Below are 26,203 nucleotides of genomic sequence, written 5' to 3' on the forward strand. Positions count from 1 at the left end.
TTGGGATTCTAGCATTTTGTCCGTCATTTCCTGTTGGATTTTAGCTATCTGCAGTTGCATTTGCGCTTGTAGCTGGTCTTGCATCTCCCTTTGCAATTGTTCGAGTTTTTCTAATCTTTGGTCTATGTCTTTTGTCTTAGCTCGGGTACCGTAATGATGTTTGGTTGGTAAGTTTTTTTCGGTTGCCAGATAAACTAAAATGATTTTAACTAATTAGGACCTTTTGGTGGACTTTAATGCATATGATGTAATGTAATACAAATGCATAAAGTGAATGCAAAAATGCGTCAATTTAAATTAAATTCCATTTAGAAAACTTTACCAGACAACAAAAAATTCTTTACATAAAAAAAATTACATATATGGCTTAGCCCTAACACTCAAGGCTTTAATTTTCCTAAGCAGCGAAGTTAACTCCTGCCCCCGGTTTGATTTCAGCTCGTACTTTACACTCAGTATATCAGCTTATACTGCCAAAGTCTATAAGTAATCTGCTACCTCTCGAATCTGAGTCACAGCCTCTCCCATGATGTGATCTCTGTTTTTGACTTGGTTCTGACAATAAAGGAGCTATTCTTTTTGACGCTCTTCACTGGTTTCAAAGAATTCAATCTGCATTTCACAGCTTTGTAATAGAATTTTTAATTCTTCCACTCTTGTTTTCATTTACTCAATCTTGTCTAAACTCGCTCTTAGCTCTATTACAGAATTACAGTTTCGATACTAATAAATAGTTTTCTCAAGTTCAGCCACTCTAGCTTTTAGCTCACCCTTTTCATTTCAGCTTTCTAACAAACCCTTCTCTAGGCTCTCATTTCGCCTCTGGCCCTCCTGGAACTTCCTTTCCCATCTATCGGCCTTGATATTTTCCTCTTGAATTTCCTGACACCACTACTCTGAAGTTTTCCCCAACCCTGCAGCTTTCATCGAACAACGCAACCTCTTATAGTCTGTTTTCAAACTATCCAAATCTCCCTCAGCCTTATTCTTCCATTTTCTTAATTTCTCGGTTTCTAGTTTCTGAACGTCCATGTCAAGTCTCAAATTCATCTTCTCTTCTTCCATTTGTTCTATCTTCTTTTCTAACTCTACATTACTTCTTTTAAAATCTTGTTTTATAATTTCTAACTCGGAAGGGGACAACTTGCGGATGTTTCCGTGTCGGCTGACTGTCTCCCTGACTTGGCCCAGAGATGTTATCATTAATCCTTCTACCCCACCACTCGATATATTTAGGGGTCGTTATTAGACCTACTGCCAATCTCTTCATCCGTCGAGTCTGATTCCAGGCGTTGGACATCTCTCGAATCTTCTTTTTATAACCATTGCCTTTATATGAAAATTCACACTGAGCTAGTCCTTGAGTTGCAGGTACGAACTGCCTTGACCTATACTGTATTATCACTAGCAACGGTGCATAGCCAACAGTTCCCCAAATCCCAAGTAGGGGACCCAATCAAAATTACCACATCTATCTAAGATCTCATCTGGAAGCATCCAAGGAGCTCTCCATTCGATATCCTATTCTGGAAGATTCTGAAGAATTTCTCTCTATTTTTCCCCTGAGATATCATCCCACCTCAGTATAGCCACCATCTCCTTCAAAGGTGAATAATTTTCGGAGAAAACCCGATAAGAAGCCTTATCAACTTTTCAAAAGTGACTGTGGAACCATGCTAAAAGGAGCTACGCACATCCGATGAATCTACCCTCACCTGTTCTTCGGTATTCATTCAGCAATCTGAAGGTTTCTGCCAAAATTACCGGGACTGGTGTAACCCTTTTATCAAGTCGGTCAAAAGATGGGTGACTGCTTCATCAATGTGTCCCAAGGCTTTAGGAAATACAACTAAACCGTAGACACTCAAGGCAAAGACATCAACTTTCTTCTCGCATCTGGGTGTGCTAGAATTAGATCCCTCAAAATTTTCCAAGGAATTCATTTGCTATCCCCCTTCTGCTTAATCTGCGCTGCAACCCATTCCTCGTTCATTTCAGTGATATTTATCAATTTCTTCAAAAAGGTTGGGACATTGACAGCTTTCGAGTAAACTCTATCTGCTTGAATCTTCGAGCAACGAAGTAAAGCCATGTACTCCTCCACTGTAGGTACCAGATCACCTCCCCCAAAAGTGAAACAACTATAAGCAGGATTCCAAAATTGGGCGAGGGCACGAAACAAGTGTTTGTCCACCTTTATGTCAAGCAGATAAGGTAGATATCCATAACTAGAGTAAAAAAGCTACTTAACCTCATCATTCCACTGATCCCAGATTTCCTCTAATTCTTGGAGACTATTCTGGGTTACACTAATACGAGTGAAGTCCCACAACTCTGATACATATCCTTCGGCCAAACTATCACCTTTTTTCCCGCTGTGTTGCCTCAGACCAGGTTTGGACAACCGCATTATCCTCCACTTTATCAAGAAATCCATTTTCCATGATAAGTTCTCTATCTAGTAACCGAATATGAACCGACGCATTTTAGGATGAAATACTATGTAGTCAAAATGCCATGCAATCAAAGCAGAACACACAAAAGTTAGTATCATGTATAAAAACATAATTCAACACAAACAGGAAATAATAAAGTACCTATTCAGGAATCTACTAGGGTTTGGTATAGTTCTACCTAAGGCAAGTTTCTAAAGTTCACTACATGAGGTTTTAGCTTCTAGAGCAAAGGTACCCGAACCAGCAGATTCCTCGATCCTCACCCATTATAGGCTCATATGTACCGAGTTCAGTTCAGGGGAATATATTTCCCTATGGCTACACGGAGACGAAAATCTCACGAAGACATAGGTACGGATGTATTTCGAAAGCGGTCCACTATCCTGCACAGAGTGAAAACCTCACGAAGGACTAGTTTCTAGCTCCCATTTAGAGGGTAAAATCATCCAAATCATGTAATGCAATGCAAATTCACTAACAAACTTAAACCAAGAAAGCATGCCATGATGAAAACCAATGAATGCGAAGGAAAAATCATAATTTAAAATAAAATTTGATTTTTCGACCATAAGACCAAAATTAATCAATTTATGGCTCGACTCTCACACAAGTCCCCAGTGGAGTTGCCAAGCTGTCGAAACCATTTTTTTAAAACAAAAATTAGAGTCGCCACCAATCTTTTATTGAAGTGTGATCGGATCACCTAAAAATGATTTTGGTCTACGAGTTTTAGAAAAACGGGTTCGGGAGTCAATTATGTACGAGGAAGGATTAGCACCCTCGTAAAGCCCAAAATTGGTACCAAATTAATTATTTAATGCCTTAAGGTCGAATGATTGGAAATTCGAGAAGATATTTAAAAATATGATCATTTTTTCTTGATGCCAATATTAAAAACAATACTTGGAGGGGAAAAAATTGAATGAATGTAGAAAAGGTTTCCTCATTTCAATGCGACAAATTGTCGTATCCCGTAAGTTAGGATACAACATTTGAATCCTTGAGAATAAGCTAACCCTAAAAAAATTTATCAAAATTTCGTATTTTTGAAATCTGAAAATGTTTGGTCATCTTAGTTCAATGAGAAAACCGAAACCTCGTAAGTTAATGCACGACTTCTCGGAGTTCCAAATATGACATGCAACTTGCTTTTAATTTTATTAAAAATGTAAGTTTTGAAATTTTTAAAAAGTTTAATTACCGAAGTTTGACGAGAAAACCGAAACCTCGTAAGTTAGAGCACGACTTCTTGTCATCCCAAATACCAGGTATTGCTAATCTTGTTATACGACATTTTTAAAGAAAATTTTACAGACTTAGGAGTAGAAATTAAGGTAATATGGAAGACAAATCATAAATCTATAGTTACATTGATGAATAATAACAATTAAAATACAAATGGGCAATTGGCACTCATAATGGCACATATCATCTCAATTAATCAAAGAAGGCGCAAGGGAATAATATATAATACAATTTTAAAGTAAATAGTACAACATTTTAAGGTAAATAACATACAAAACAAGTTACAATGAATAATATACTCAATAATTCAGAAATAAATAACTTCCATAACAAATTTTTAAAAACATGTGAAAATTTTGAAATAAAGAAATAATAAAAAGAAATTTAAAACAATAAATAAAACAGTTAAAAGGATAATAATAAAATTCAAAACAAGAATAAAACGCACCAAAAAATTTAAACTTTAAAAGGCTAAAGTTAAATTAATTAAGGATTTAAAAGATGAAATTTAAAAAAAAGTAATAATAATAATGATAATAATATTAATAATAACAATGATAATAAAAAAATCTGATAATGATGAAAATAAAAAAAAACTTTAAAATAGGGAATCTAAGTGAACAAAGGATTTAATTGAAACTAAATGATATTTAAAGGCATTGATTTAAAATATATATAAAAAAACTGATGAGGGCCTGATTGCAGCACGCATAAAATAACAAGGACCGATTGAGGCAATACCCCAGGCCATTATATGCAGCGTTGAGAAATGGGCCAAAATAAAATGATACATAAATTATGGGGTGAAATTTAAAAAAAGGGAAAAAAATAGAGCTAAATTGAATTGCGCCACGAATGCGGAAGGACCATTCGCGAAATAAACCATTTGGCTTCAAAAACACGCGGATCTTTCACAAATTGGGTTGGGTCGGATGGGCCATTAATAAAATGACGCCGTTTCTGTGCTTACCCTTTGGCCCAAAACGGCGCCGTTTTGGGTAAGCTATAAATACCAAAAAAAATTTAAAATCCCCACTTCTCTTTCATTTTTTAAAAAAAACCAAAAATTTTCTCTCAAATTCTCTCCCTCTCCCCAGGATCCGGCCATGGCTCCGGCGCCGAACCATTGTGGTGGCCACCGGTCGCAGGCGATGGCGCCGCCATACACGGTGGCCGAAAAATCAAAAACCCATTTTTTTTGTTTTTTTGACTCCCGGACTCCAAAAACACCGATTTTCATCGGAATCGGCACCTCCTCCTCAAAAAGGTACGATTTTTATTTTTTTTATTTTCGGATTTCATTTTAAAAGAAAAAAAAGAAAAATAAATAAATAATAAATAAGCCAAAAAAAAAATAACCACATTTGAGAATGCCCGATATTTGAACTGATTTCTTTCCAATCTCTTTTGATTCATTCATGTGTGTTAAAATACATAAATTCGAGGCCTTTTTATAGCCCAAAATTTCCTATTTTCCCTACTTTTACACTGTTTGTGTTGTTATTGGACTCTCCTAATCCTTTTACAGGTATGAACGGGGTGGCATGTGCTAAGAAGGCGGCACGGGGAGCTGCTGTTGGGGTGCGGCGGCTGAGGCTTGGTTGCTGCCTAAGGTTTTGTTTTTCTTTTGTTTTGGGCTGGGATTAACTTTTAGGTTGTAGGACCTGTTTTTGGGTTTGGTAATTTGGGCCTGTTTCATTTATTTTGGTTTTAGTTTAAATTTGGCTTTATTATCTGTATATGGGTTGGACAAATTTTGGGTTTGTACAAGAACAAATACCAAAAGTGACATTATCCCTTTCTCTTTTATATATATATATTTCCTTTTTATAAAATTTGTATGGAATATATTTATCTTCTTGATATATATAATCTAAATTCGTAATGATGAAAAATTTGAAGTTTTGGGATTTTAAGTGTTTAGTTTGAGTTTTATCATGTATATTATGTATAGGTTTTAGTTCAAGATAATTTTTTATCAAGAGAGTTAGATCGAGTTGTGGATCCATCCATATTTATAAATAACTAATCTAAGCCTATTATTATTTTTTCCCAAAATCTAAGTCTTAGACCTTGTCTATATTATTTTTATTTTTAAAATATTATTTTATTCAATATGCAACAATTATATATGTTATCTATTTTATTAAAATTTTAAACATAAATAACTTAACATATTTTTTAATATTTATTTTAGAGTATAGTATAGTATATTTAATTTACTATGATATAAATTACATACTATATATAAACAAAAAGAAAAAAACATCATGTATTAACTTGTATGGAGCTATGATTAAAGCTCTTATCCTATACCCATTTGGCAGAAGTTAAACCCGTGTTACCCATTCTCATCCCCAATATGGTATAAAAAATCATATTATAAACATGAAAATGGGTTAACTCGAACTAGGTTGAGCTTCAAATACTAGAGCCCGAGATTGGCCTATATATTTAAATGAGCTTGATTTCAGACATTTGAGGCGAGTAGTTCAACCATTGAACAAGTCTAGTCTCTAGATTTATTTTAGTATAGATATATTTCACATATTAATTCATTAGTTGCGTATTATGATAGTAGTTATATGGATGTATTAATAGTAGTTAATTAATCCTAAAAAGAACGCTCCTTTCAACTATTCCCCCTACAAAGAAAGTTGATGTTGGGGCCTTAGGCAGGTGCAACGACTAAAATTCTTCATATTTGTATTGGAATTAGGTAATAAAACAACCCCTCCCTATTTCTTGCTTTATCCATCTGCTTCACGCAGCATTTTGGTTGGGTTGGTTGAGTAATTAAATTAAATAGTTGATTTTGGAGTTAAACTCATCTTACTTCTATAACTTAAACAAAACTGATACTTGTTTTGAAAATAAAATTTCTGAATTTTCCCACATTCATGTTGATAGCCTAGAGTTATGCAGTTGTTATAATAGTTAAAAAGAATCTCCAATTTTATAAAAAATTATTTATTTATTCATTTAGCTTGTTGTATTTTTAATTTTAAATTTGTATTTTTTTGTCAAATCATTCAAAAATAGTTGAAAATGTTAATATGCATACATGTAGATTGTCATATGGATGACACATAAATATTTAATTAATTTTTAAAATTTCAAATATTCAAAAAATATAAAAATATTCTTAGAAATTACAAATCATTAAAATTTTTAAAAATGAATATTATAAAAGTTATTTTAAAAAATTTTAATGTAACACCTGAATTGCTAATAACCCAAAAATTTAAAATAATTAAAGGACTAAATTGAAAGAGATTGTAAGTTGGCGGCCTATATTGGAAGAAATAGGAAAGCTAGAAACCGAATTAGAAATGGTTGAGATCCAATTCTGGTTCAAGTAGGATGGAACCCGCCAGTTCCTTAGTGGGAGACATCATGATTAGCAATAGACGGTTCTCCTAAGGTCAGTGGTAGCGTTGGAAGGGCTATAAATAGCTGGGAGATGGCTCCCAGGGATGATTTTCTTCCCAACTTTGTTTCATGTTCTCCCATTCTTCATCTTTTTCGGTAGCTTGAAGAAGGAGTAGCCATGGGAGGTTCTACTTGGAGCAGACCTCATGAGGATAGAGCTGGAAAAGTAGGGAAACTGGTAATAGGGTAAGGTTCTTAACCCTTATGAGTACATAAAGTTTATGGACATCAGAACTATTTTAAGGGTTCTACATGTTTCTGGACAAATGAGTTAAGTTAAGAATATGGAGTATAACCTATGGTTTTGGTTGGAATGTTTAGCTGTTGCTAGGAGAATGGAAGCTCTAGCATTCGAAAAAGCTAAGCTGTGGGAGCGATAAGAATTCAAGTGAGTTTCTAAGACTCCAATCCTATAGTTAGGTTTAATGCAGTTTAAGCATTCCATGATTACATAAGCATGAAATATAATTATTTGAGCATGGATTGCATGACTTTGGGAAACCTCAAGGGGATAGATAAAGTTTAGGATTGGGATGGAGAGAGAACTCATTAGTTACCGCATTAGGCGAAGCTCTTGGCTTTGTGGAGGGAACACTGCAGTGTTCGAGCATCAATGTTAGGTGGTGTAAAGGAGGTAATGGGAGAAGGATTCAGGAAATAAAACATGGAATGATATTTACCATGACGACGGTATCAACTGGTCCTGTGGGGCGACACCGTGACGACGATATATAGCGCAAGACTATGGATGAAAGATGCTATAGCGATCTAGTATGTGGTATGTAGCGTAATATTATGGATGAAAGATGCCATGACAACATGGTACAATGTATAACTATATGGCGTAAGACCATGGATGAAAGACGCCATGGAGGTAAGGAGTAAGGTAATTGGTGTAAGGCCATAGATGAAAGATGCTATGAAAGTCAAGTATGATGAGTAAAATCATAGATGAAAGATGTCATAACATCATAAGATAGTACGCCAAGATGGTGAATCAGTGTAAGACCATGGGTGAAAGAAAAAAATGGAACAAAGTAAGTCCGCTGAGATAGTAAACACAGAATAGAATAAGTCTGCCAGGACAGTAAACACGGGTAAGTTCGTCAGGACGAGAGAAAAGAGGTAAGAAGGGTATAAGACCATAGCTTGGCTACAGCAACCCATAGAGAGAAAGATTTATCCAAGACCTTGAGTGTGGGATATATGATCGGTGCGCTAAGAATGGGAAACCATGCGGGTGGAAGCAGCGTTAAAGGGAAAATATGAATATTCGTAAGTGGACCTCGAAGAATTCACCAAAAGTGATGAAAGCAATGGAGAGGGTAAGGATTAAGACATGGGCGAAGACCCAACAAGAATTAAAGGAAGATAGGTCGGGCAAGAGTAGGCCTTGTTAAGGAAATGAATAAAATAAAATTACCCAAGGATCACAAGATAGGATCCGCAATCAAGAACCACCATGAAGGGTGCAAAGAAGGAATATGAAGAAGTGAATGCCCTCATATAGAGAAAAGTCTGGTGCAGGAACTCGGCCACAATGATAGTAGTAAGGAGGGAACGAGCAAGTGAGATGGTAAACTCGTATAGCCATTTGACGATAAGTTAGTGGTTCATTTCGGGGACAGTAAGGTCTCAGGTTAGTCATGAGCATAAGGTGGATTACTAGAAGTAATCCCACTATGATTATCGATAGGATAGAACAAGAATAGGTTCACCAAAATGGCGGGTCATGTTGAAAGACAACACAATATGGAAGCGTCAACAAGTCTTTCAGGACTATGGTATGGAAAGAGGGAGTCTGCCAAAGTACTAGTTCGTCCAGGAAAGTCCGCCTTGGAAGGTATGACATAGGAATACTTGGGGAAAATGGCACAAAAGCTAGCATAGAGGAACATCATGGAAGGTATATAGTCATGTAAGATAGAAGTCATAGAACACCTCGTACGCGTTGTGTCTGAAAGAGGAAAATACGAAAAGACGAGAAGTAAGGATAGGACTTGCGGTTGTCGTGAAGTATCTAGGATATGGTTAAGCAGAGAGTCTGATCAGAGGAAGGTCTTATGGCAAAGCAAGTAGCTCGAGGGGTCGAGTAGAGTCCACCACCTTGACATAAAACACTCGTCTTGAGCGAGTAGGGAGTATATAAGTTTAATTTATTTTACATTTTTATCCTCTTGTGTTAGAGTTTAAATATAATGTTTCGAGTGACCTCACTAAGTTTATTTGAACTTACTGTAGTGTGCTGATGTTCACAAGACTTGAGAGGATGATTGAGGACTTCAAAGAAAGACCGAGCCAGATAGAACAATGAGATCGAGGATCGCTCGAAGTTTAAATTCATGCACATAGGAAGGGGGTACCACTAGAGTGTAATACCACAAACCCGACCGAGTCGGTTTGACCCAAATTTGGTGAGTTATATTCGCCACTGAAATGACTCTCCATTTACTCCCAACCTAACCTCCAAACAAACCACATATATACAACATATAATGTACTAAGTTATAACACAACAGTGGAATAAATTATACATAAAATGCAAAACATGTGAGCTAAAATAACTAAAGAGGTAGAGTTCACATGTCATCTAACCAGTAATACTTAGCGGTTCGCATGAAAGGATTTAAACAGAGAGCTTTATGGTACATGCCTTCAAACATATATACAAGTACATAGAAGTTATTATTAAGGTTTACATACATCGTACAACATAGATTCGCATAACAAAGTAACACATGACTTCGCCTAACAATATAAAGTATGAATTCGCATAAAAATATAGGTTTGCAAGCAAATAAGCTTTGCCAAAAAATAATACTACGCCGTTAAAATGACTCACATGAAGTATTAAGTCATACTTTGGCTAAGTTTAGAGATTACAACATGGCATGCATGCAAGGAGATATAAGGAAACATCAGTCTTGATTAGAGGAGATAGATTAACAAGTAAATAGCTTAGTGTCTCGTTTGCAAAAAATTGATAATAAAACAAGGCAACATAAACTTAAGGAAATTGCCTCAATAACAAAGGTAACTATAATAAACTATGCCCACGTAAATAATTATATCGCCTTTTCCTCGGGTTTGCAAATATTTGTTCAGGATCTAATCTCGCCCAAGTTATCTACCTCGCCATTACCATCCGCGACCTGCAAAGTAAGAGAGGAGTGCGTGAGTTCATTAAGAACTCAATGAACATTCAAAAAACATCAGAGTATGCTTAAAATATGAAATTTGAAACAAAGGGAAACTTAGTTTGAAAATCGTTTTGCTTGTTAGGTTCGCCGTGAAGATACAAGACCCAATTCTCAAATCCTTCTTGTCAGAAAACATATAAGTTTGTACAATAGTTTCAAATGTGCTTGTTGAAAATCATACTTAAAAACTCGAGCTTATTCTTGTTCATAAAAAATTCTTGTATTGCATGAAACATGCTCTTAAACTTGTCTTATCAGAATCGTTGGAGAACATAAAGCATGTTCTCAACACTTGTCATAACTTGTCTTATCTTATCTGTTGGATATGTGGATCTCCTTAAAACGCCTCAGAATGACTCAAAGAGTCCTTAATATGTCTCATAAGTGTAGCATAAAGCTAAACACTCTCATGTATGCCAACATGTCCCTGTGAATGGAGCATAGATCGAGATTCCCTTATCTCTCCACATGTCCCAAGATGCCCAAATCACAGAACTTGTAGGTGAGTACTCACAATCCTTTAGTATACCAATATATCCAACATAAGGCTCACAAATGAGCTTGCTCAGAATACTTATCACATAGAGCTCACCTAAAACGCTTGCTTGAAAACACTTGTACAAAATCTCATAAAAACATAGTTTATAAAACCATACTTTAAAAATACATATCTTTAAATTATAGGCTCGCATAAGAGCACGTATAAAACATAACTTGAAAACATGACTTGAAAACAGAGTTTATAGAAAAGTTTACTCTCGGAACTTAGTTTAAAACCTTTAGTTGTTTGGAAAACATAACAATTCACACTCAAGTAACAAACTTTTTAAAAACCATGATTTCTAGAAAGTTTAGTGGTTTACACACACGAATCATGGCCTAAAATTCTCACTAAAAAATTGAGAATTTTAAACGAGTTTTGCTTTGCCTTTATCTTTGCTGGTAGATGGTTTGATTGGTTCGCAACATACATAAACACACAGATTACTTAAACAGACAAATTTTACGGAATTCACACATGCAAGTGAACCTAGCTTTCTGAACAATCAACCCTAACAGGATAGAGACTTACCATGGTTGTTGCGAACTTGATTCTAAACAAATACTTGACAACAGAATAATTGATGAGAGTATTTTCATGGGAAAAAAGAGCTTGTCTTAGTATTCTTAGGATACCCTACTTGACTTAGGACGAAAAGTATCCTAGATACATAATATCTTAATTTCCTGATTTGAGTCTGACTTGACTTTGACTAGCGAACCCCAGTTCGCAAAACCAATTGGCAAACCTCAATTCGTTACTCACCTAACGAACACAACTTGCAGTGAATCTAGAGAACCCCCTTACCGCATCTTTTGGCGTACACTGTTTCGTCGTATCTCTGGCGTACTCCTTACTGATATTCTTTTGGTGTACCATCAATTCACTGAAGCATTGGCGAGCCTTCACTGGTTAGGCCAAAGCTTCCAAGCCTTCTCTCGGGATGTTACATAAAGGCTTCACCACAGGATTAATAATGACGAAGCTAGATAGCACACTTAGAATCTGGATTTTTAGGACCAATAGACCTTAGCTTAAGAATTTCAATGTAAACAAATAATCTAGTTAGGAATTGGAATTGTGAGGAACCAAACATTCAACCGCTTAAGGCCTTTGATGTAAGAATTATTATTTAAATTTCATTATTAGATAAATTTATATTTAGGTTTTTTACAACAATTAAGTTCAAAAAGTTAAGAATGGGTGAAAATTTAGAATGGGTCCATTTGTGACGTTTTTTACCCAGATTTGGTGGACGGGTTGAGTATGGGATGTTACATTTAAAAAATAATTAAATGCTGACATATCATCCACGTGATAATCTACGTATATATCATGTCAACAAAGTTAAAAAATTAATTTTTCATCCATTTTGAGATAATTTGATAAAATACAAATTTAATGACTAAAATAAACGAAAAATTAAATGAATAACTAAAATAATTTTTTGTAAAGTTAATTTGTCAAAAAATTCATTACACCTAATTATTGTCATACTTTTTAAATGGACTCTTAATACCCGTGCTTTTACCACTTCATTAAACAATTTTTCACTTAAAATTGTATGTCTGGTTTTGTTTGTGATTTGTGGATCAAGTCACTCAAACTTTTATAGGATTTAAGCTTTTGAATATTTAGAATTATTTGTCTCGATTAAAATTTTTTCCATTCAATTTTTTGATAAAATTTCAAATTAAATTTAATTGATTCATCAATTTAACTAAATCACTTCTTTTCCATTCAATTCTATTCAATTTATTCACATTCAACCCACTTTATGAAACAAATTCTGTAAAAAAAAAAAGGAATTTGGTATCTTGAAAAAGAAGCTGGCATTTGCTAGTGTTCATGTTCATTAAACCAAATCCAACTGGTAAAATTATTAATAAACTAATCAGTGTTCTCTCTCTATATAATGCAGTTCCTAATTCAAACCCAAATCAATTTTATCATATTCCATCTCTGTTCCATAATCAATTTTAATTACGATAGCAATGGCGAGGACATTAGTATGTTTGGCTGCCACTGCCATGCTGGTCCAGTTAGCCATGGCAGCAAATTACACAGTTGGAGGTGCTAATGGAGGCTGGGATTCAAGCACTGACCTGCAAACTTGGGCTGCATCACAAAAATTCGCAGTAGGTGATAATCTGAGTAAGTCACATGGAACTATCTGTGTATTACACGCTGTTATGGTGCTTTAAAAGTGATATTCAAGTTGATATACCGGTTATTTATCTGCAGTTTTTCAGTATACTCCGAACCACGATTTGGTTGAAGTTACAAAGGCGGACTATGATTCGTGCCAGACGAGTAGCCCGATTCGAACTTATACGGACGGCAACACAGTTGTACCTCTCACTTCCCCAGGGAAACGGTACTTCATATGTGGAACGCTTGGACATTGTAGCCAAGGGATGCAAATTGAGATAGACACATTAGCAACCTCTCCTACATACCAACCCTCGGCCTCTCCAGCTCCGGAAACTTCTCCCTCGCCAGCCGAAACCCCGGAATTGGCTCTAGAAACTTCGCCTTCTTTCCCACCATCCGTGTATCCAGCTCCAGAAACCTTGCCTTCTCTCCCACCATCCGTGTATCTGGCCCCCGAAACTTCTCCCTTGCCAACAGAAACCCCGGAAGCAGCTCCTGGCAGTCTATCTTCTGATGTCGTTCCTTCAATCGAATCGGCTGGAACCTCATCTTCTCGCAGCGATCTTTCACAACAACCACTTCCTTCATCAGCTAACACGAACAGCTTCCGGATATGCCTCGGATTCGGGTTTGGACTTATGTTAGTGGTGCTTTTGGCACTCTAAGCCTCAGAAGATTACTTTCTTTGGAAGTAACCTTCAAGTAATGTCATGTTTGTGAATTTCTGTGTAATGCTCGAGTGTGTGGCTGATTTCGGAAATGGATTCTGAATATTTTATAAAATGACTGTATTTTAGATTTGTAGACAGAATGTGTAGCGCATAAACAATGTGAAGGAAGCATAAGAAGAATCAATTGCAGCAGTTGAAACCAAAAAGCAGTGGGATGTCAGAGATAAATTTCTTACCTTCGAATTAACTGGCTAGTATTTTACAAGCATTCAAATAACACCAATCTTCTTCAAATTGATAAATAAATATTTACATTCTAAAGCTTTAAAAAAGAAGAAAAAAAAAAAGCTACCAACTAATAAATAAGCAAGATCAGTTTCCACTTTCCACCAAAACTGCACCGCAACAGACGCATAGGAAATTAACTTTGTTGGAAAAATGACTAAAAATTAAATGTTTCAACTGAGACATATTAAAAACTAAGTTTTTCATATTTAAAAAGCATGGCAATTAAGAATTATTAGAATTAAAAACTAAATCTTTTAACTTTATCAATTCAATCAAAAATTTTAAAAATATAGTTATTGCATCAAAATTAAAATTTTAAAACTCAAAAAAATATAAGAAATAAGAAATATTAAATTAATAATTTAATCAAATAAATTTAAAGTTTATATCAAAATTAAAAATATACGAGTAAAAGTTACCGACTCTAGGGGTGTGCATAATTCGGGTAAAACCGAAAAAATTTGGTTAACCAACCGAATTCGGTTAATCGGTCGGTTAACCGAATTTTTTCGGTCGGGGGTCTGTTAATTCGGTTCGAAACCGGTCGGTTAACCGAAAAAATTAATAAATTAAATTATCCAACCCAGCCCAAGCTCAATTACCCAACCCAATAAAACTAAAACTAAAGTTTACCCAATTACTCAATCCAATAAAACTAAAACTAAAAGACAACCCAATTTACTAAAGTCTAAAACTCAATTTACTTTAATAATTTATAAATTTTTTAAATTTTAAAAAAAAAATAAAAAAAATTCGGGTAATTCGGGTAATTTTTAACCAAAAATAAAAAATACATAATTTTCGGTTAACCGACCTTATTAACCGAAAAAATTTCGGTTCGGTTAATTTTTTTTTAAAAAAATCGGTTCGGTTAACGGTTAAAATTTTTGGAAAGTCGGTTAATTCGGTTATAGTAATTTCGAGTCGGTTAACCGAATGAACACCCCTAACCGACTCAAACTCCAAAACTTAGTTTATATTACACACTATTTTCAAATTAAAAAGATAAAATAAAGATAAAAATGGAGATGTGGGTATCTGTCCCCGCACCTCTCATATAGTCTAACATTTGGTTTTTTTTGTGTGTGTATGTTTATGATGAAATTAGAATTTAGTTTTAGTAATTTTATTTTAGGATTCAGTCTCTTTATTTTTTATATTTTAAAATTTAGATCTAACAGTTAATATTGGTAAGATTATTTTGTTAAATTTATGTTCATTTAATATCATTTGTTTTAGTTACATTCTTATAAAGTAAGTATTTTTTTATAATTTTAAAATGCCACACTAATAAATTTAATAAAAAAGATTAATGGTGTCAACAATTAGATCTGAATTAAAAATTTTATCATTATCAATATTAATAATTACACCTAAATCTTAAAATTTAGAAAGTGAAAAAACTAAATTCCAAAAATAAAATTACAAACAATAAATTATAACTCTGTAAAGAATACAAAGACCTGACATGTTTTAACTTCAAAATTAAAATACAAAACCATAAAATGTCAAAAATGGAGTCATAGAAGGAAATGGAGATGCGGGGTATCGATTCCCGTACCTCTCGCATGCTAAGCGAGCGCTCTACCATCTGAGCTACATCCCCACCGATGATACCTGGGCAAAGGAATCTGGGAATGGCGTATCCGACTTTAAAGTTGTATTGATGAACTGTTTCGAGTTTTGTGGATCCCACATCTGTCTTTTTCTTCTTCTTTTCTCCCTCCATTTCTGGTGTGGTGAGTTTTAACGCTCCTCTTTTACAAAATGACAAAGTGTAACGCTTGTTTTGATTATTTGCAGTAGGTGGGTCAGTTACTGAAAATATTCCCTTTTTCTGGTGTTTATCTTCTGTATTTTTTTTAGTTATAATTTCTGTTCCTTGTTTCAACAATTTCCGTTTAATTTTTCTGATTTATGGTATTTTTATATGGGCAACGGGGTTAAACAACTGTCTCATTCAATGAAAAAGATGGATGGTTGTGTTTGATGGAGATGGTCATAATTAGATTTTGATGTTCAAAAAATGAATTATCTTAGTCATTGGAATAATGGGTCTTCTCCAGTTTGCTGCTTGTCCTTTCACTAGTATAGGATGGTCAAAGCACAAACTATTATACTAATGAAATAGCTGTTCATTAAATTCTATGGTTTGTTTTGATGAATTAAGGTCCTTAATAATGGAGCTAATTTGGTAAACACATGGTTCTTAATTAGTGGTCGAGGTTACATAATTGGATTCTCTCAATGCTATTAAACGCTATGTAACTGTTACTAGCCAAATGTTGTAAAGAGGAAGTCCAATCTTTAGGTGAAGGTTTTATCTGAGTCGATGGGATATGTGAAATGACATTCTAGAACAATGGACTGTCGAAACCGAAGTGGTCATAGGGGTTGGTGGTGAAAATTATGTCTTGCCTGCCTTTAACCATTGAAACCATGGATTTCTTCGAACTGCCGAACCGTGCTTGTTTCATTAAGAACGAATCTTCTTTTACGATTTGTATGGTTTCATTTACGGAAATGCCACGCGGAGCATGTCAATCTGTTGGTTTCAGTTGGCAAACGCAGTTGCTGCTTTTTTGGACAACTCCCATCAAAGCCTTAAACCATTCTAATGATATTGTTTTATGTTTGCTTTAGTTAAATTCTAATTTTAGGGTTTATATCATTTAAATTTATATTTGGCATAGGTAAGTTCAAGAATATGTACAATTTTCTCCGGAGTTTTTACAGTGCCTAAGAAAACCCCTTAGTGATTATGATTGATGGACTTTTCACCATGCCTATTTTACCTTCTTCAGTGGCCCCAAAATTTAATGCATATGCTTCCCTTTTCATCTTTATAAACTCCATTTCTCTAGAAACCTACAACAAAATGTCTTCCTATTCCATTTTATTACTCAATTTCCTTTCATAATGGCTGAAAAGATGAAGAGAAGTGGCAATTCTAGGTCTCGGCGGATGACTTATGTAAAACGTAAGGAAAGCGTTCTCAAGCAGGCCGCTGAATTATCCATGTTATATCATATAGATGTTGGACTCATGATGTTTTCTCCTACAGGTCAATTTACCAGTTTTGCTCACAAGGGAAGGTTGATGAAGAATCTCTAATAGATAATAATGTTTTTTTTTTCTATGTTCTTGTGTTTTTTAAGTTTTAAATGCATCTTGTGATAACATTTTTCTTATGCCTTCTATAGGGTCGAGGATATCTTTCTTCGTTACTTGGACCATAATGATGAACATAAAGAGTGTGTCTTTTTGATCTTTGCTATTTTTGTTTCATAAAGAAATTTTCACAAACAGCTAAGCTGAGGGTTTACTAATATGTTTGCGTTGTCCTTGTCTGTGTTTCGGCCTCTGGTTATCCCCATATTGATTTCTGTATACTAGACCTCTTGAAAATGAAGCGGTAGTCTATCTCTCTGTCTCTCTTTTTTCTCCTTTTCCCCAATTTTCGAGATTGTTTTTATCTTCCTACTTTGCCTTCTAATACTTGTGCTTACGGTTCTTGTACGAAAGATTGAAGCGTTTGAAGTACGAAGCAGAAATACTGGATAAATTAGGAAGGTATCATGTGATCTTTTGCTCCAAACATGCACATTCTTTTTTATGCTTTAATTTATTTCTATCTCACAGTCGTTCTTTCTATTTTTTCACATGATTTATCTGCTGTTAACACAATGCATGTGCAGCATAGAGGTAAAACAAACTCTGACCCACTTGCTGATCTTTTGCTCCCTAACGATGATAGTTCCCATAACTTTCCAGTTTTGCTCTTTTTGTTTTCTTAGGCTCTTGAGAGAAAACTCGCTGATCTCAACTGGAAAAAATATGAAGCCGAGGACAAGATGAGGTCATCAAATTTTTAAATATTTTCTTGTAGCTGGGAATCTTGACTATTGCTTGTGACAACTTGGTATTGTTTCTTACATGTTTCTCTTTTACAGGTCTTATAATCCTGATATGACAAAGATCCTCACAATTTCTGAAGCTGATCTCCACCAGCAATTTGTTATGGACGCAATTCTACGAATTGAAAAGTTGAAAATGAGTATATTTCCGCTGGTCATTTTCCCCTGGTCTAATGAAGGCTAATATCAGAAATCTTATTCTTCTTCTTCTTTTTAACCTGTAGAATAAAAAGCTGCTTGAGCAAGAGGTTTCATCTGCAAAGCCGAATGATGTTGAGGTAACAGGTTAAAAAGCTGCTTGAGCAAGAGGTTTCATCTGCAAAGCCGAATGATGTTGAGGTAACTTAAAGAAAATGGGGATAAACCAGGGAGGACTGTTTATCTAAATCAATTTCAAGCATTTTCTGTTTATTGTAAACTGCCAATTATTGTTGCATGTAATTATTCCTTCCATTTTTGATTTGTAGATGTTAGGTTCGACAGCTGAAGGAGCTGCAAGCTCAGGAACACAGAGGTATAAAATTTTGTCTTTTCCATATGGTTCCGTGAAACTGTAAATTGTCAACTCAAAACTTATGAACGCTGAAATGAGTTTTGCCGTTGTATTATAGGACTCAGCTAGCAAATGATCACAATGATGAAAACATCGAACAACCGGAACCTTCAGCAAGCGAAGGTCACATCTTAGAGGTGCAAGTTTCATAGAAGAGCACAGCAATGTTGCGGATACCAACTTAAGTTTCTCTAAGTTTATATGGATTTCATAAAAGCAAACTGTCGTTAATTACTTCGGTCTAGTCAAGCAGTTGTTCCTTTTATCAACAGTGTCGAGGGTTTAAGGTTTAAACCCCTCTTCTTCTTCCTTTGGTTTCTTTAAATGTATGGAATATAGAGTAAAAAGAAACTCGGTAGGGTTGCTAGCAGTTCTTGCAATATTGTACTCCTTGTCTGAAGTCTGAGACTTCGAAAATAGTAATTTTTTATGGTTATTTTGAATATGGTTTGCTGTAGACATTGTGTTGAAAATTATCTTGTCTGAGTCACCGGGTCGACTGGTGCGACTGCTGGGTCGTTCCAGATTTAATAACAGTGACTTAACCTATTCTATTAAGCCAGTTGCAGAGATGGCTTTTGGTGGAACTGTTGGTCAGCCTTGCTGCCTGAGTATACTCGGACCAGTGTGAAACTGTATGTAGTAATAGGCTCGAAACATACGACAGCTTTTAACTTTACATCTTTTACAAACAAACTTTGTAAGAAAGAAGTTTTACTTCATCAATATTTGCAATTTAAAGCTGAAGTTAAATTTCACCAAATATAAGAAAAAAATTGCACTATACAAACTTGCTATTTTGAAACAAGAAGAATTGAAAGAGTAGAGAAGATAGAAACTGAGAAGAAGAGAATTCAAAGAGGAATTTGGAGAAGACAAGTGAATGAATCTGGTAGAATGAGATTTCACCTCCATTCCCTCTATCTTTAACTGAAATGAATGAGGTTGTTAAAAGCCATTACAACCAACTATAACAACCTTCACCCCAAAACGCCTCGTTTCATTAATTCCCCTGCATCAGTCGATCCATGTCCTCAAGGATGAAAAGAAGGAAACTTCATCTGAAGATCATGAAAATTCTCCCAAGTAGCATCCTCAGAAAAAGCATTACTCCAATCAACCAACGATTTTGTAACTGCACAATTCCCTCACTTCAACCCTCCCGTCTGAAATCCGAGCAGATTCTTTCACCATAGATCCATCAGATGCAACTATAGGCAACTCCACTAGATGCACAACAACTCTCTTGAGTTGAGAAACATGAAAAGTGGGGTGCAGTTTGGACCCTTGAGGTAACTGCAACCTGTAAGCTACCTTGCCCACATTGGCCACTATTGGGAAAGGCCCGAAAAACTTGGGAGCTAACTTTTGGTTGCCTCTTCTTTTTACTGAATGTTGCTTGTAAGGCTACAAAGTGCGAAACTTCTGAATTATTGGTGAGAAATTTTTTTAACACACCAATGGAATACGAATAATTACTTAATAGAAAATTCAATCAAGAGGATAAGGCTCCAAGGTATATACAAAGTTACTATTTTTAAGGTTCTATTTGTCCACTATGTTTACTATGCAAATGAGTTTCAAGCAAAAGAACCTCGAAGATACAATTAAGTGTTGGAAAAATTATTTTTATGGGAACTTTGAGGCATATTCTCAATAGGTAAAGGTAGAGAGTTTTATCATAAAATTATGGTTTCATATTCTACTCCATGAGACCTTTACAACGATACATCATATGCTCAAAATGGTTGAGTGATGAATGAGAAATTGATACTCAAAATAAGCTACTTGAAAATATTGTTAAGGAAAAGTAAAAACTTAGATCCCACATTTGTTAAATACTAAGTGTGAGATATGTTTATATATATGAACTCTCTTAAAAAAATAATTGTATAACTAAGTTTGTAATCTTACTTCGTCTAATTAGGTTCAAATTGTATAACTCTCTTAAAAAAATATAGTTAAGTGCTTAATTAAGTTCAAATTGGGTGAATTTAGCTTAGTTAATAGATATTAGGATAATGACCCAAAATTTATAGACACCGAAAAAGTGAGTTATAGGGCCTCTGTCTTAGTAAAAAATTATTAGGAGTAATCATGAGTCTAGTTAAGTGCTTAATTAGGTTCAAATTAGGCGAATTTAGCTTAGTTAATAGATATTGGGAAAAAGGACTGAATTGAATAAGGTGTGAAAGTCTAATTATAGAAGGAGGACTAAATAGGCAATTAAGCCTATTCTAATGAATGAGGCGGCAAAGATTATTATATTATAAATTAAATTGATTATATTATTATATTATGAAATAAATTAAGAAAAGACAAGTGTAAGGTAAAAATAAAATACAAGTGTATTAATTTAAATGAGTACATTTGTATTATATATATATAATTAGTAAAAGATATTTTATTTTTATTATTAATTAGTAAAAGATTTTTATATGATAAATAAATTGAAATTATGACAAGTGGATGGTGATGATAAATACAAATGTAAAATATATTTATGTGTACATTTGTAATATTTATATTTTTATTAAATAGATATTTATTATTATAATAATTATTATTAATTGTTATTATTATTTAATTGATATTATATTATTAAATCAATGAACAAATTAATAAGTTGACAAATGTGTGATGATTGTAAAGTACAAGTGTAATAAATCATATACATACAATTGTAAAATACATATTTATTTACTTAATATTTAAGAAATAATAATAATTATTAAGTTAATATAAGGCTAATTTACCAAAAAAAGCCCATTTTATTTAAAAATTACGGAAATGGGCCGATTTTTTAATTATTTACCGGAATGGGCCATTTTTCGCGAAATCGCGGCCACGTCAGCGCGATGTCGGGGTACATGACAGGAGATCGCGTCCACGTCAGCGCGACCTACCGACGTGGAAGGAAATCGCGTTCTTGAGGAAGCGATTTCCTTCCACGTCACCAGGCCGCGCTGACGTGGACGCGATTTGCCGACGTAGCGCGGTACCGGGGACGCGATTTTGACGCTGATTTTACGTTTGTGTTTTCTGGCTTTTAGGGTTTAGGGTGCAGGCTTTTTAGGGGTTAGGGGTCCCGGAAAAAAAATTTTCGAGTTGACGTATCTGGTCAAATAGTGGGAAATCGCTTCTACTAGGATGCTATTTGAGAAGAAATTGTGAAATTGTGGCCTCGTGGATGCGATTTCGGTACAGTGGTCATGTAAGAAATAATTTTTTTTTGACGTTTTCTAAGCAAATAGTATAAAATCGCTGATACAAGGATGCTATATTGGGCAGAAATTGTGAAATCGCGCCCTCGTGGATGCGATTTCGCTACAGTTGGTCATGTAGGAAATAATTTTTTGGCGTTTCGAGCAAATAGTGTCAAATCGCCCTCGTGACGCGGTTTTGCTACTGATAGTAAGTTTAATGAGGCTATAAATTAGGCGAAAATGTTCCATGTAATGCATAACTCACAATGAGAAAAATTTTAGAGGCTAAGAAACTTAGAGTTTCAAAATGAGTGAACGTATTAGTCTTTGTTATTTACTACGATGGTGAGGTTTGCCACACCGAGAATGGTGTTGTTTTTTTGTCGGAGAATACGGTGCGACTGTCATTTAGCCAAAACATAGATTTGACAGAACTCCGTAAAAGAATTAGGCGTAAAATCTTCGGAATGACGCCAATGAAAGTTCTGTCAATGACGTATCGATTTTGTTCTTCTGTTGATCCGGTGACATATGACTCGTTCGACATAAATAGTGCTCGTAGCTTGGAGGCAATGGTGCAGACTCATCTTGCTAGCGGAGCAACTTATATTGAGTTATATGTACAATTTACGTCACCAACTGATGTACTTCCGTCCGGTGTTCGAGATGTATACACGACCCCTGGCCGACACTCGGTTAGCGTGTTACAAAATACGGAACAGCCCATGTTCGGTAGCGGTGTCGAATGCACTTCCCCCCAAGACACTCTGTCGGTGGATGGGACATGTACGTCGGTGGCTCGACGTTTGACGCAGGAAATACGAGCTGGGGTTCTGCATCAAGTTCTACTAGATGGCAATCTACATCCAATTGGGGACGTTATCAAATGCCCAGAAGAAGGGATGACGTACTACCTACGACATCAACCGGTGAGGGGACGTCATACGCTGCAGATGATTGTGGGTCAGAAGGTGACTCCGATGTTGATCCACCTCGAGAGCCCGGGCTAGATGGTGCAGAGGTGGGATTATTTTCTGAACCGGAGCCTATTCCAACAGAAGGTGAAGATGGTGATAGGAGTGCAAATGATGAAGAAAATCCACGATTCAGAGCATACTCACCTCCAGCCCACATGCATAATGTCGATCTGTCAAATGATGATGCGTTAGAGTTTCCAGATCTACCATATCGGGTGCGCGATCGTACAAGTTCAGGGGTAGATCTCGGTGAACTTGAAGTTGGTAATCAGTTTACCAATAAGGATAGTTTTATTGGTGCTTTGAAACAGCATAGCATCAAAAACGGCGTTAATTACCACGTCGTTAAATCAAAATCTGATAAGTTTGAGGCGAAGTGTGCGGTGCAAGACGGCACATGTTCATGGAAAATCGTCGCCTCGTTAAGGAAGAGGACAGGGTTGTGGGAGATAAAAAGTACAGAGGTCCACATACATGTCTGCAGTGCGATATTGAATGTCTCGAATAATATTTTTTTCCAATGTTGCATTATTTAATGTACTCCTCCTCTGTAGGTGTTTGAAGATCATCCGAAAATGGATTCACTATGTTGGCTAGCTTGATCGCCCATGATAAAAGCGGATCCTCGGACTTGATCTGCGGTGATAATTGCCAATATCCGTAGCCAAATGGGGTACATGCCCTCTTACCGCAAGGCTTGGATAGCTAAGCAAAAGGCATTGGAGAAGATGCATAGTGGGTGAGACGCCTCATATAATGAAATATGGCAATGGTGTCAGGTGCTAGAGAGATACGTCCCAGGCGCCAGCACAGACCTTCAAACGGAACATGCGTACTACAAAGGCCGATTGCTACGTGGATGCCAAGTGTTCAAACGCCTATTTTTGACCTTTAAGCAATACCGAGACGCATTTTCGTACTGCAAGTCGTTGGTACAAATTGACAGTACCTTCATGTTCGGTAGGTACACTCATCAGCTATTGGTTGCAGTGGCACAGGACGGCGGTGGGAGAATTCTTCCAATTGCATATGCAATAACACCGGAGGAGTCGTCTGATGACTGAGATTTCTTTCTCTCTAGGTTAAGGAGGCATGTGTGCCCCCAACCTGATATCTGTGTTATTTCAGATTGGGGCGTCGAGATACTAGCTGCATTTGATCGGGAGGGAAGCTTGTGGCAGCGTACACGCCATAGATATTGCCTGAGACACGTTGCTTCGAACTACTACAGACAATATCCGTCTAAGACGAAACGACGACAAGTGACCAACATGGGTATTTACTGTATAACTGTATTATTTTGTTTGTCAAATTGAATTAGTTTTATTGGTAGAAGCGGTATAAAATATTCGCTATGTTCTTATATTGGTAGGGTATGAAATGAATAAATATCGTTTTCATGAGATGTTGGCAATCTTGCGATCCCAAAACGAAGAAGGGGCAGACTACTTTTGCAACATACGTTTCGAACAGTGGGCACAAGCATATGACGGAGGCCTACGATATGGCCATATGACGTCGAACCTGGCGGAATGCATAAATTCTGTTCTTAAAGGAACGCGCCATCTACCGATAACAGCGGTTGTACAAGAGACATATTTCCGTTTGGGGGCGCTATTTCCAAAGCGAGCAGCAACTTATGCAAGCCAGATGCAGGGTGGGCATGTATGGTGCAGTAAGGTAGTTCAAGAAATTAACAAGGCGAAGGCGAGGGCAAACATCATGCACGCTGTGTGTCACGATCGAGACAATTTATGGTTTCGCGTGACAGAGTTCAACATACCGCACCAAGGTGTTGTTAGCGGGCAATATCGTGTACACTTGCGAAACAGGACTTGTGACTGTGGGAAGTTCGATGCACTTCGTTATCCATGCGCTCATGTTATTGCAGCCTGTCAGAAACTCCGTCCAGATCCGCTCAGTTATGTGGACGAAGTGTACAAATTAGAAAACATGTACAACGTATGGAGACACGTTTTCCCACCGGTCCCAGATGAACGTAAGTGGTCGCTCGCATCTCTTGCTCCTTTTAAGCTATTACCGGATAGAGAATTGCGTCGCAAGCCGAAGGGTCAACCTCTCCACTAGAATACGGAACAATATGGATATCCAAGAAACAGCCAGTCAACAGAAATTGTGCGGATGGTGTAGGAACCCAGGCGATACAAGTCGATCATACCCTAATCGCAATAGTTGAATGTAATTATAGAAAAAGCTACCTTTTATTCAATTATTAATTGATAATTGTATTAATTGTTAGTAAAATTATCAAATTACTACAATTTCTTAAATGTTAGTACCAGTCAAAATATTTTACGAAATCCAACATTATGTAAAACTAGATAGTCTTAAATGGTTAGTAAGATTATCAAAGCTGCTGTAGTATGTTAGGGTGTTAACATTAATTAAATTAGGTTAGGGTTTAGGATTTAGGGTTTATTAGCTTAGGGTTAGGGTTTTACATTAAGTTAGGTTAGGGTTTTAAATTAAGTTAGCTTAGGGTTTTAATTAAATTAAGTTAGGTTAGGGTTTTAATTAAATTAAGTTAGGTTTTAAGTTAAGTTAGGTTAGGGTTTTACATTAAGTTAGGTTAGGGTTTTAATTAAATTAGGTTTTTAATTCAATTAGGTTAGGGTTTTACATTAAGTTAGGTTAGGGTTTTTAATTAAGTTAGGTTAAGGTTTTTAATTAAGTTAGGGTAGGGTTTTAAATACAGTTAGCTTAGGGTTTTAATTAAATTAAGTTAGGTTAGGGTTTTAATTAAATTAAGTTAGGTTAGGGTTTTAATTAAATTAAGTTAGGTTAGGGTTTTAATTAAATTAAGTTAGGTTTTAAGTTAAGTTAGGTTGGGGTTTTACATTAAGTTAGGTTAGGGTTTTTAATTAAATTAGGTTTTAATTCAATTAGGTTAGGGTTTTAATTCAATTAAATTAGGTTTGGGTTTTAATTCAACTAGGTTAGAGTTTTAATTAAATTAAGTTAGGTTAGGGTTTTAATTAAATTAGGTTAGGTTTTTAATTAAATTAAGTTAGGTTAGGGTTTTTAATTAAGTTAGGTTAGGGTTTTTAATTAAATTAGGTTAGGGTTTTTAATTAAATTAAGTTAGGTTAGGGTTTTAATTAAGTTAGGTTAGGGTTTTAATTAAGTTAGTGTAGGGTTTTAAATACAGTTAGCTTAGGGTTTTAATTAAATTAAGTTAGGTTAGAGTTTTTAATTAAATTAAGTTAGGTTTTAAGTTAAGTTAGGTTAGGGTTTTACATTAAGTTAGGTTAGGGTTTTTAATTAAATTAGGTTTTTAATTCAATTAGGTTAGGGTTTTTAATTCAATTAAGTTAGGTTTGGGTTTTTAATTCAATTAGGTTAGGGTTTTTAATTAATTCAATTAGGTTTGGGTTTTTACATGGGTATTGATACATGTTAATACGGTAATCAATGTCTATGACCGGGGGATTCGGTTTTACATGGCGGCCGTCGACAGTTACGCGCTGGATTCCTCCTTCCTCTAGCTTCCGGCGGCGGTTGTTCTTCCTCGGGTGTTGATTGTTGTTCTTCCGGTTCGGCAT

General features: G+C 35.5%; 3 protein-coding genes across 17 annotated transcripts; 2 read left to right on the plus strand and 1 right to left on the minus strand.

Moving 5' to 3' along the window:
• Positions 1-12,813: 12,813 nt before the first annotated feature.
• LOC105784283 (uclacyanin 1) lies at positions 12,814-13,905 on the plus strand. Its single transcript, XM_012610122.2, has 2 exons — positions 12,814-13,028; positions 13,119-13,905. The coding sequence occupies exons 1-2, from the start codon at positions 12,869-12,871 to the stop codon at positions 13,691-13,693; spliced, it is 735 nt and encodes a 244-aa protein (XP_012465576.1). The 5' UTR covers positions 12,814-12,868; the 3' UTR covers positions 13,694-13,905.
• Positions 13,906-15,470: 1,565 nt separating this feature from the next.
• On the plus strand, positions 15,471-18,914 carry LOC105784284 (uncharacterized). 15 transcript variants are annotated; one of them, XR_008192589.1, is made up of 11 exons: positions 15,485-15,629; positions 16,919-16,967; positions 17,052-17,082; positions 17,191-17,241; positions 17,384-17,402; positions 17,513-17,692; positions 17,785-17,846; positions 17,941-18,044; positions 18,129-18,243; positions 18,372-18,418; positions 18,516-18,914. XR_008192589.1 is itself a non-coding variant. In XM_052626089.1 (6 exons), exons 1-5 carry the CDS (start codon positions 17,651-17,653, stop codon positions 18,376-18,378), a joined length of 258 nt encoding a protein of 85 aa, XP_052482049.1. In that variant the 5' UTR covers positions 15,471-17,650; the 3' UTR covers positions 18,379-18,418; positions 18,516-18,914. The 15 variants fall into 15 exon arrangements, 1 of the variants encoding a protein (XP_052482049.1); XR_008192583.1 differs by having other exon boundaries at positions 15,477-16,967; XR_008192590.1 differs by lacking the exon at positions 16,919-16,967 and having other exon boundaries at positions 15,477-15,726.
• A 659-nt stretch (positions 18,915-19,573) lies between these two features.
• Positions 19,574-26,203, minus strand: LOC128036116 (uncharacterized). The gene is made up of 2 exons (XM_052626989.1): positions 26,102-26,203; positions 19,574-19,864 (listed from the first exon to the last, which is right to left on the minus strand). Exons 1-2 carry the CDS (start codon positions 26,201-26,203, stop codon positions 19,574-19,576), a joined length of 393 nt encoding a protein of 130 aa, XP_052482949.1.

This window comes from Gossypium raimondii, chromosome 13 (assembly GCF_025698545.1).
Source record: "Gossypium raimondii isolate GPD5lz chromosome 13, ASM2569854v1, whole genome shotgun sequence".
Lineage (NCBI taxonomy): Eukaryota > Viridiplantae > Streptophyta > Magnoliopsida > Malvales > Malvaceae > Gossypium > Gossypium raimondii.

Coding starts and splice junctions, on each gene's coding strand:
- LOC105784283 (XM_012610122.2), top strand. CDS start 12,869: ATGGCGAGGACATTAGTATGTTTGGCTGCCACTGCCATGCTGGTCCAG. Junction 13,029..13,118: donor CGCAGTAGGTGATAATCTGA/GTAAGTCACATG, acceptor ATTTATCTGCAG/TTTTTCAGTATACTCCGAAC.
- LOC105784284 (XM_052626089.1), top strand. CDS start 17,651: ATGATTTATCTGCTGTTAACACAATGCATGTGCAGCATAGAG. Junction 17,693..17,784: donor AATGCATGTGCAGCATAGAG/GTAAAACAAACT, acceptor TTGTTTTCTTAG/GCTCTTGAGAGAAAACTCGC. Junction 17,847..17,940: donor GAAGCCGAGGACAAGATGAG/GTCATCAAATTT, acceptor TCTCTTTTACAG/GTCTTATAATCCTGATATGA.
- LOC128036116 (XM_052626989.1), bottom strand. CDS start 26,203: ATGCCGAACCGGAAGAACAACAATCAACACCCGAGGAAGAACAACCGC. Junction 19,865..26,101: donor TAACTGTCGACGGCCGCCAT/GTAAAACCGAAT, acceptor CGCACTTTGTAG/CCTTACAAGCAACATTCAGT.